The sequence below is a fragment of the Cebidichthys violaceus genome, unplaced genomic scaffold (assembly GCF_023349555.1).
Source record: "Cebidichthys violaceus isolate CVI_PGR_0920_01 unplaced genomic scaffold, fCebVio1.0.p SCAF_30, whole genome shotgun sequence".
Taxonomy (NCBI): Eukaryota; Metazoa; Chordata; class Actinopteri; order Perciformes; family Stichaeidae; genus Cebidichthys; species Cebidichthys violaceus.
The window spans coordinates 2,381,018-2,392,724 of NW_027176484.1; the positions used below are offsets into that span (position 1 = coordinate 2,381,018).

The following is an 11,707-nucleotide window of genomic DNA, read 5'->3' on the forward strand; positions in this document are numbered from 1 at the left end:
ACCAGGAAAAGATGTTGTGAAATCACGTCTGTTTTAACTGATTTATGGTTTTAGCTTTCGTCAAATCAAGATCAGTCAACTTTCAGCACTTTGTCGCCGCTCAAGCGAAGAGATGCTACCTCATATGTTTACACTTCGGTAAAATGTGTGAAAGTCTGCTGATTATTCGAGGCAGCCGGTGCAGATGGTTTGGGAACATGTAATGGTGACGCTAATGGCTGGAAGTCCAGTGGGATGATCATTCATCAAAACAAGAGAAATAATGCGTGACTCAGCCCATATCTAAACATATGAAGGTGTAAGTGCACCGCAGCTGTCGGGAGCTGAAGCGCAGGATTACCCGTTACGCCAGCGAGTAATTGACAACAGAGCTTTTAGGGATGAATACGGTACAAATGGATTAACTGAAGCTCATTTCTGACTGTGTTTCTCTCTCTCTCAGGGCCACATGGATGAGGACGTGCAGGCCGCCTTACTGCAGATCATCCGCATGAGACAGGAGTTTGTGTGTTAAAGCTCCCTCCGACGAAACGAAACGAAACGCTGCCTGCTGACTCAAATTCACCATTTTCACATCTCCTACTGCTGAGTTCACCTGCTGTGGCCCCTGTGGGTGCCCAGTGTGTGTGTGTGTGTGTGTGTGTGTGTGTTTGTGTGTGTGTGTGTTTGTGTGTGTGTGTGTTTGTGCGTGTGTTTGTGCGTGTGTGTGTTTGTGCGTGCGTGTGTGCGTGTGTGTGTGTGTGTGTGTGTTTGCTTGTTTGTCATTTGGCAAAATTTCCAAAACAGGCTTTTTTTTTTTTCTTCTTCTTTTTTTTTTTTTTTGGTAGTATGCCTGCACTTTGGTTCCCAAAAATCAATGTCGTGGGTAGAAGTGAATAACCGTAGATCAAGATACAAATTATTTCAACTTGCGTAGATCCCAGCGAATGGAATGAAAACTTTACTTAAAAAGGTTATTGTATCAATTTCTGTATCAAACTGACTTGTGGAATAGGGGTGTCATTTTACAGTTCTCTGGTTTCTCCGTCGTCTCGACTCCCGGCTCCATCAGTTGCTGTGGCGTCGCAAAAAGTGCAGCCGCAGGCTCCCAGTAAGTTACACTGCGTCGAGTTTTTAGATTTTTTTTTTTCTCTTTGGAAGAGCGCAAGTAGGCGGAGGGAAAAATAATACTGAGAATCACCGATCCTGCTTTCAATTTCGAAGTTTGCAATTTAAAATGAATTTCGATCACTTTTTGATCTAAAATTGAAGTTGTGACATCCTTACTGTGAAGCCATTGAGACTTATGTTTCTGACGTGTATGCAGGAACATTCTTCACTTCATCTTACAGAGCTATGGGGAGTTGTTTGACACGTAGGACCCTTTTTCATAGATGACTCACTCCTGACATGCTCGGCTGAAATGTCAACTGGACATGAACGCAAAGACCACTCTTCACATTCCCACCTGACGGTCGGCTCTCATGCAGTTTGTTTTTCGCGTTGGACAGCAGCGTTCGCTAGAATTTGAGGGATACGTTCACATTTTTTTTTCAAGTGAACCGTAAAGGCAGAATGCGTAGGATTTTCCTAAAAAAAAACAACAACATAGACTGACACAAAATGAATCCCTCTTAATAATCACTTATGTTTACAAACAGCAAGCGACAAATTCTACTCGCTGTGCCGTTTTTAAAGGATAGCTTCACGAAGTCTGAACACTGAAATAGGTCTTATCTTCTGTAATTATTCCTCCTATTCACACTGGATACTAAGAGATCCCTTACAAACGTGTGAACCTATCCTTTAAACCAGTGCTCACCTGCTCATACATGATGTACATAAGGAGCTGTTGGTCGCCGTAAACTGACTGGCAGTGAAAATATCTCTTCATTACACGATTACAATGTAAGAGATGTTGGCTCTTTGCAAAAACACATTTAAAAGTTGAACCTAGTTTGCTACTATTTGGCTTCTTCAGTATGAAGTAGTCGTAGTAAGTGCTACTGTCTTTTTAGTTCGTTTTGCACTAAAATCTCTTTCATTTTAGAAGTTACCCTCACGATTTCACTGACTGTCTCTCAGAAAGAGGACTGTGGAGTTTGTCCCACATCTCTGACATCTCTCACATGGACAGAAGGATGTTTTGTTTTAATGCACACGTTGGCAGAATTGTGTTTTGAGACTGACTTAAAAGAATGTGAACCTATCCTTTGACTTTGTCCACGTCAGCTACTTTCTCTTTACTCATTTAGTGGCGCAGTCATCGTCTCCTGGAGGTCCAAACTAGCTCTCATGTTTTCAGAATAATCCAAAAACACCAAGAGTGTAAAAAAAGAAATCGTCCAAATCTATACTCGCCATTTTTGCGACATGGCAGATAGCGATATAGATTTGGGAGCCGTGTCACTCACACAGCCTGTTTTTTAATCTGGACATGTTTGTTTTTTTTGCTGGATTTGAGTCTTGGAGGGAGTGGAGATCTCTTGCTGTGTCCTACAGTTTGCAGTGGCACGTCGTCCTTCTTTTTTTTTTTTTTTTTTTTTGTTGAAACCAGAGTGTCCTCTAGTGGAGAGACTTGGCAGGCCAAGTTGATAGAAGTTGTAATAATCAGTGTGGCCCAGGGGGAAGGCAGCTGTTGCTTTAGGAAGCTGGACTATCTGCAAATGTGTTGAATCTCCCAGATAGCTGAGAGAATATGAAATGTGAATGTAACACTAAATTGACAGAGCTTCATCTCCTAATATCTATTGCTTTGCGACACTACATTTATACCACAGACTGCAAATGTCCCAGTTGAAGCTCGACTTGATACGAAACCCCGATTTCCGCAGCAGTGGACTCTCCTAGAGCAAAGGCTGCGTACCCCTGAGCCAGCTCTCTGTGACTCTTGATGGTGTCGTGTAGTGGTGTTGTGATTGTTGAGCGAGTCTCCTATGCCTTTACACTGATATATTTTTCATAGCTTTGTACTACTTTAATTACTGTACTACAGTGTGACAATTCTGATATTCAGCAGGTCTGGAAGTAGAGCGGCACAAAACACGTTCAGGGTAACATTTACTGTAGTGTGATCCGAATAGAGCAGATCCCTTTTTATTTATGTGGATAAACAAAAACCTCTTAGCGGTTATTTCTTTGACGCACTTCTGTCTTTTACCTTCCAGCTTTACCAAGTTCAAATTCTCGCTCTCCGTTTTTATATTTTGGCCAAAAAACTCACACCAACAGATAGTTTAGTAAATACTTCTTGCATTTTGTCATGCAGATGTTATGAATCGTTACTGACTGTCTTCCATCTACTGTTAACATAGACTGTTAATTGAATCTCTAAACAACTATACTGTGTACCAGTCTTTGTCTTTGACAATAATCTTTGTGTTTGTGACTCAGTAATACAAAATCAATAAAAGTGCCTAACATAGAAAACCACTTTTTTGTTCAGTGTTTTTGTATTTCCAGACTTAAATGCCTCAGCGACTATTGGTGGATGGATGGATGGTTGTGACAGTTCGTACGGACCTTCATGGTCCCCAGAGGATGAATCCTACTGAATTTGGCGACTTCCTAACTTTTCATCTAGCGCCACCATCAGGTTTAAAGTGTTTCCTTGCGCTGTTAAACGTCAACATTTTACTCAATGGATTGTCAATTTTGTACATTCATGGTCCCCAGACGATGTATATTAATGACTTTGGTGATTCACTTACTTTTCATGTAGCGCCATCATCTGGTCAAACTGTCAATTTGTCCAATATTTACCATCAGCTTCAGCTGAACTTTGTGCTGAATGCAGATTAACATGGTGAACATGGAAAAACCTTTTAATCTGCTAATCATCAATATGTTAGCATTGTCACTCTCAATATGTTAGCAGGCTGGAGCTAGCATTTAGCTCAAAGAGCCTTGTGGCTAAGTACAGCCTCACAGAGCTGCTAGCATAAGATAAGATAAGAAAACTGTTGTTCTTAGTTGCAGGACAAAGTAGGAAAGAGTGCAAAAAATATCAATAAGGTGCAAATCCAAAATATACACATTGTCAAAAACACACACACACAGGCTAACGGTGATGATCATTCTTAGTGGGTTGCATAAATGTGTGTATGAGAAGTGGCATATAGTTCTGTATGTACACTATCAACTCTTAATAAAAGTTGGTGTATATGGTTGATTTAAAGTGTTCAGTGATGTCATGTCCCATAAGAGCTGTAATGACTGTAATCCATGTGAGACTGCATGGCTGTAGACCCTGCAGTCTTTATTTTCTCTTTTTCACTTCTTACTAAAAGAAATGAGGAAAGTCCTACTGTACATAAACACAGAATACTCTGCCAAAGGCCGAATAGTTTGGTTTATTTTATGAGAGATTTCTGCCATTTATCTTTTTGTTCTTACTATTTTTTTTTTTCTTCTGGGGTTCGTTTTGTGGTTGGGTCTCTGTAAGAAAAATCTGCTAACACAAACTTATGCGCACCAAACCAGGATTTATCGATATTTTAATCCAAATCTTTTACAGTTGTGGGCTTTGTTTTCTTATGTTGCCAGACAACTGTGAATCAAATCGGATCAAACGACACCCTTAAAGCCTGATGAAGCAAATTAGCTGAGTTTGCTTTAATACACTTTTGATATTTGATGGTTGCTTATTTGGTCGTGAATGTTTAATGTTACAGAGAAATACCAAGTGTTCAGCGGCTTTAGGGCGGTCTGTGAATGTGTGCTTTTAGCTCCACGCTCTCTTACATCCCTTGTGGAAACGGCTCAGTTCATGTGGTTTCACTTTAAGTACAATCAACCCAGGAATGAGAGCGAGTAGCTCTTTGGCACACGCCGCTCACTTTTATCTTTAAACCCGTGTCTTTATTTATTTGTCTGTTGGTCTTTTGTTTTTCTTTTTTTTTTTCTCTTCACAAGATTTTTTTTTTTTCTCATTAAAGCTCTTTTTCAACGCGATGCTGAGAACAGAGATCAAGGCTATTTAAATGATCTAATTTCAGATAAATTCACAACATGCACCGTCACTGAGCGGGGGGGGGGGATTTTTCCATTTAAAGTACAGTTGAATTGGCCTAAAAATAAGCAAGCAAGCTTAAGCAAGAGCGTCCTCTGTTCACACAAACATGCACAGACCCTCTAATTGATACAAGGCTTGTCCTGGGTTTGATTTCTTTGAGAAAAGCTTGCTGGTTTCAAGTGGCAGCCCTCCTCTCCTCTCCTCTCCTCCTCCTTCCTTGGCTTTATGATTCTCTTTTTTGCGGTCTGCGCTGAATAAGCTGTTCTCAGCAATTATGGCAAATACAATTCAATCTGTTGGTAGATCTCTCTTTAATCTCATTTCCAGGGCCCTAATCAGTCCCATACATCCACTTGCGGCCATTTGGTTTACCATCGTAACCCCTTTCCCGGCCACAAAGAATCCATCTCTGTAAATATTCGTCATCCCGCGAAGGATCAGAGACTTTATTTATGTTGGAATAAGCCCCGGCCGTCCACCGCATGCCTCATGAGTGGTAGACTGGAGGAGGAAGCAGGTTGGTTGGTTATATACACACATCAGATACACGCCCACGTCTTTGCTTCCAGGCCTTTTGAGCTGTCACGAACGTTTGTTATCTCACACAGCAGTCTGCCACCTCTGCTGCGCTCGCTCCCTGGAGGAGTTGCTCCGCATTGTTTTCTGTACAGAAACTGAGAGGCCCTCTTGTGTCTTACAGGAATTGTGACAACTTATTGTTTTGACCACCTAAACCCATGACATAGCGTTCACGAACTCTTCTCCTCTGCCCTCACTCGTATCACCTGTGTGGTTCTCTGTCTGTCTGTGTCTCTCTCTCTCTCCCTCTCTCCCCCTCCCTCTCTCTCTCCCCCTCCCTCCCTCCCTCTCCTACATGGCCGGATTAACCTGCTTGGGGGCCACACACTGAAGATTCACTGTTGGGGCCCCTCTGTTGCCTCCAAATTGTCCGGAACTGCACCCCTCTGACTCATGATGGACATGAGGATCAAAATCTGCGCACCACAACCAGATATATCATCTTTTTTTTTTTTATTCCACATATTCTTCTTTCTCTGGGCCTACATTACCCACAATGCAGCTCGACCGCCAACAGACTCTAGTGTGTGATGCTAGTTCAGCTAATGTAACCTCCAGCTGCCAGCCGCAAGCTGACATGAGGTCTGCGTAGTGAACTCGCTTCTTTTTAACGCCACACCTCCAGATTTCTTTCATTTTCATGCTCGTCGTCTTCGGCCTCAACCGACGCTGCCACACTTGTCCTCTCTTGAAACTTATTGTACTTTATAGCTCCCTCTGGACCCACAAAAGGCTTCATACAACTTTTTTTCCCCCACATATGCGGGAGTAGTCCCCATCACCTGGAAACGGACTGGTGTGTAAGTGGAGTTCACCTTTTAAAGTGCGCACACTGTAGACGGCAGTTTCATTACATTTTTGAACCGTACTCTTATGCTGGAATACTTTCTGACTCAGAGTTCCTGTGTGTCTGTGTTTGTGGTAATTTAAACAACTTTATTTAGGAGAATGCACCATGTGAGCACTTTATAAACTGAAAGTTGATATTCGGCGGTGCAAATTCTCTCCGAAATATGCAAGAAATCCAACGACCAAAAAGGACACGGATGCAGCTCTGCCCAGTTATTCGGCCTTACTGTCGTTTCCTCTCTTTTCTTTGCCTCCTTCGCCCCACTGCCTCCTCCCTTCCTGCTGTTTTACCTGTTGTCTGTCATCCTTCCTTCCTTCCTGTTTAATTCCACAGGTCAGGTCAGTCAAGAGGTCCGTGCCATATTTGTCTCCCCGGAGTAATTGCTAACTATTTCTCTGTCACTAATAGGCCATTACTCAGGCGGTGCTGGCCGGCCTTCTCGTGAGGCTACACTGGGGGCAGCGAACACGAGGCCAGGGGCCCCCTCTTTTTTTCATTAGTCCCCCGAGGAATCGGACTACTCTTGGCTCCAGGCCGAGACAGGCGAGGCCCCTTTAATGTTTTTGCAGAGCTCCAAAGCACTTTGTTGCCTCAATAAAGTTCATTTATGGGATAATAAGGCTCTGGAGGACACATGGTGCTGATTTGAGTCGAATGGTTTCAGCATGGCTCACATTCCCAAAAGCGAGCGCTGTCTCTTCCATCTCTTTCCTTTATTTCGTCTCGCTTCTTTTTCTTCCTCCGCTCCTCACCTTTCGTCTTGCTCCTCTCCTCACATCCCCCTGAACTCTTTATCCGGCGTCATTTATTATTCCTCCCTCTAACATTTTTTTTGGCAGTGTAACTGTCTGATCCTGGGTTGACCTGGGGTTTGCACACCTGGGAATGAGTAGCGGCGAGGGGGCAGGAGGCCCTCTCATTTCCCAGGATTTATTCCAGAGAGCTTGGAGAGGGGAAGGCAGTGGGGGTAGACGAGGGAAGAGAGGCGATCAGAGGAATGAAAAGCCTCAAGCCTCAAACCCTGGCAGGAGGATCAAGCTTTACATGCCAAGACTACACCAGAGCCGAGTGCCCCGGACATTTGCTCTATCAAAGGTGTGGAAGTACATGCATTGGATACATGCATTAAACAGATTCCTATACTCTGAGGATGGTTCTAAAACACACAGGCACAGATAGATTAGAAACAGGCCCGACCTCCACTTCTTTTTATCCCTTTGGTTATTGCACATGAGGCTTACATGAGCGTTGGCCATCTTCCCCTGAAACCCGGTAAGGACATTGTACACCACTGTATGCTAAATGGTTTCATCTGAGTTCAATGTTTTTCTTTTTCCCCTCATTAGTAGTTGGTTAACCACTAATGCTTAGAGTATCTGCTCAGCTTTTCTTCCTCCCTTCATTGACTTAGCGAGAAACAGATGGGGCCCAAACCGCCACATCTCCCTCTCCCTCCTGACTGTCATCCTTCCCACCACTTCTTTCACAATAATCCCTCCCTCTCGAACGGAAAATAGCCCCAGTTTTGCATGTCTGCTCGTGGCGCAACACATGAGATGGTGTATGTGGTTTAATAGGATAAGGCTTTTGGGGTTGCGTGGTGCTTGGAAACATGGCTGAGGCTACCTCTGGCTGCTTCAATCATCTTAAAGACATTGGGTTAGGCCCGAGGGTGTGAGCTTGAGCTTGTTAGTGCGGTTGGAAAAGGCTGTGTTTGATTCCACGATGACGGCTGGATGAAAAGCTGCGAGTCTGGAGGACTGATGTTGATTTGATGTTGGCGTTTGGGAGCCGCTCCATTTTCAGTTGTGGTATCTTGGGATGGCGTGTTGGCTGCGTAGCCAGTTCAGCCGAAACAGACCGCTGACACGAAGGGTGGCTCAGTGATACAGTGAGGACTAACTGTTACATGCTACTCAGGCTTAAGATAGAGATAGAGAATGGAGTGCTGGGGATATTTGACTCTGTTTGGGAAAAGCTCCAGCATTATTTAAACGCCTCACCTCAACAGCCTTTTGGCACTTTAACCGATAGGAACCCACCATTTGTGGCCGCTGAATATTTGGAAATGTCTCACTTATGTTTGAATTAAAGAAACAAGATTAAGTATGTTCATTAGTGATCTTCGGTGGTACGTAGGCTAGCGGTTCCACCGTTTCTAGTCTGCATACTACGCTAAGCTAACTAGCGCCAGCTCTGCACCTAACACACAGATGTGAAGCTCTCAAACTATTGCTTTATTATTAGCAAAAAGAGAACAGAGGGGGCAATGAGCGGCATGTTGCACAGGGAAAAGGTGCTTAAAACACTTACATTTTGGGAAATATATTCAGCCTTAACTGATCATTAACCATTAACCAACAAAATTAACGGAAAAATCCACCTACCAACACTTCTTAACCTCACTAACACAATATATCTTGGGAGTTTAATCCTCGTGATGGGATATTTCTTTGCAACCAGTGGGAGCAGGGACGCTAAGCTAATCACCTCCTGGCACAAACTCCATACAGAACACACACACACACACACACACACACACACACACACACACACACACACACACACACACACACACACACATATATATCAATTTTCTTGACTAACTTTTGGGAATAAAGCAATTAAGCATATTTCTCCAAAGTGTCAAACTATTACTTTAAATGATCAAAATGTGCACAGTGGGTGTTAATGAGGAAAAGGAACACTTGTCTAACTTCCTCTTTACTTACTAGGATGAATAAGCTAATGTCAGCAGTTATCTTAGCTTAGAATAAAGACTGGAACCGTGGACAAACTGCTGGAAAGTCCACTTACTACGATAAACATATTCAGTGTATTGTTAGTTTAATCCGGCATGTTGTGATGTTTCGGGTGCGTACTGAACTATTTCTTAGATTAGCTTCCAACTGATGCAGAGTTAGACACCTCTTGGCTCCAGTTTTAAACACACAGACATATAAGTGATCAATTTTCATATCAAACTCTCGGGAAGAAAGCACATGAGTGGTATGTCTTACAGAGCTATGTACTTAAGAAACACCACGATTAAAAAAAAAAATGCCCCTTTTCCCCTCATACATCACTTGATGATTAGACAAATGATTTGTGTTTGAAGGATGCACAAACGGTATAGAAGTTCAGTGTTCTTGAACTGAGCAACAAACTCATTTAGAGCGTCCAACTCTTTGCCTAATTTGCAGCCTCTTGCCCAACATGAATTAGCTCATAGCTTTGCTTTGTAGTGGCTTGATGATGATAAAGTGGTTCAGGGGGGGTTCATTTCCTCCACAGAGCTGGGATTTCAGTAGCGAGGAGGTCAAAAGGTCTAACACTCAAAGCCTCTCTCCCGTCTCGGCCGTGGGCTCAGTTGCTGAGTTATCGTGGATCGTAGATATTAACTCAGTCTGACTTCAAATCAACTTCATAGGCCGGAGCCGGTGGTTGGGAGCTAAACGAGTTACACAAGGCGATATTGTCACACCATCTCATTAGACACATAAAAGGAAACTCTTTTCTTTGGGCAGGAGTTCACAAGATGTAAACAGGCTGTAAAAACGGAGACATCTGTATTCATTTTTTTCCCCCCTTTCTTCCACATTTGGTAATCTTTAGTCAACATGGCTCAGAATCAAGAACTCTCCAGGGTAGAGTTTGCCAAATAAATGTTTAAATCATCTGCTGTAAAGGGTGAAAGGAAGCCAAGTTTTGATTGGAATTGATCAAGTTGAAAGCAGCATGTGCATAAAAATAATAAGCCTGCATTTGTGCGCCTTTCGTATATAACCTTAAACCTTCGTACGATATATGTTCTGTGTCAAAGTGCTCTACATTTTTCACTGGTGGAGAGTATGCAACTAAATTTACCTCAGGTACTTAGCATAAATATGTCCACGAAAGGTTACTTCATACTTGTACTTCATTTTTACTTCACTGCATTTATTGATTGAACAGCTTTTTGTTACTTTGCAGATTGAGATTTGACATGCAAACCGTACATAAAACACAGTGCAATGTTATAGAATACACTGTCCATCTAGTTATAAAGTATTTGAAATCAACATCAGTCATCAACACAAACATTCTGGGTACCACGTTCTAACAAGTGCAATAATTATGGGGTTATAAATATCCATTCAAGGATTCCTTCGTAACTTTGCATTATTAGTGACTATATTAGGGTTGTCAGGTTGTAACAATGAGTACTTCAGATACCTAAAGTACATTTTACAGATGGTACTTACATACTTTTACTGATGTAACAATCGGAATAATTACCTTTTTTTTTTTACTTGTAAGTGAGTATTTTTACACTGTGGTATTGCTACCTGTGCTTTAGTTAAAGATCTGTGTACCTCTTCCCCTCTGGATATTTGGAGTCTTAGTTGATTCAAGCTGGGAAGTGTCTACGTCTTTAAAATCCTGCGTTTATAAGGTGTCTTTATGTTTTTCTTTCTTGGTGATTATGCACCTACAGTAGTCGACCAAATATGAGAACCAGTTTTCCTACTTTTCTGTCAAGACTACCTTTTAAAAAAAAAACCCACAAAAAATAGATAAGTTATGAAATCCTAATTGGTTGTTGTGATGTTCCCCACACAGTAAATGCCATCCTCTTTTAATCACGGACTCTAACCTTCTGATATTCAGGCAGAAGAAGACGAGCCTCGTCCCCCCCCCCCCCCCCCCCCCCCCCCTCATAACGTCCACCCCCGTCGTGCAGTAACTTGATTTAATTGCCGCCCTTCTTTTTTTCTTTCCTTCTTCTCATTAGACGCAAGTTTAAACACAGAGTGTTGTCTTCAGATTGTCGGTGTGTCAAAGCGTTTGCCTCTCTGTGATCTCGGCCGTGTTGGCCGATGACTGCCTCTTTGTGTCTTTGATGCAAATTCGCAGTGATTGGACGTTTCCGGCATTCCGCTTTTTTAATCTCATGGGAAGTGCTCCTGTTCACCTGATCAGGGTTATTTGGCTTTGACAAGCTGCAGAGAGGTGTGTGTGCGCAGGTGTGTGTGTGAGAGAGACAGTAGGTCATGTGTGTGTGTGTGTGTGTGTGTGTGTGTGTGTGAATACATTCATGCAAGACGTGTGTGTGTGTGTGTGTGTGTGTGTTTGTGTGTGTTTGAGCATACAGGCATCTCACAAAACTGACTTTCTTGGCTTTACTTCAGAGAGAGCTTCCCCTTGGCACGATATCTTGCCCTTGGCGAGACCAAAGGGAAATATTTATAAATCATCCCCACAACAAATATTGAAGTTGACCTGAGAGGTCAAAGCCATTCGGA

The 11,707-nt window shown here is 42.7% G+C and overlaps 1 protein-coding gene across 2 annotated transcripts in view; it reads left to right on the forward strand.

The window, feature by feature from the left end:
• Nucleotides 1–3,411, forward strand: part of uacab (uveal autoantigen with coiled-coil domains and ankyrin repeats b) — a 43,354-nt gene extending 39,943 nt beyond the window's left edge. For both annotated transcript variants that reach the window (XM_068724280.1, XM_068724281.1), the window contains exon 19: nucleotides 443–3,411. In XM_068724280.1, the coding sequence (XP_068580381.1) occupies nucleotides 443–514 (72 nt within the window). In that variant the 3' untranslated portion in view covers nucleotides 515–3,411. The remainder of the gene's footprint in view (nucleotides 1–442) is intronic.
• The last annotated feature ends 8,296 nt before the right edge of the window (nucleotides 3,412–11,707 follow it).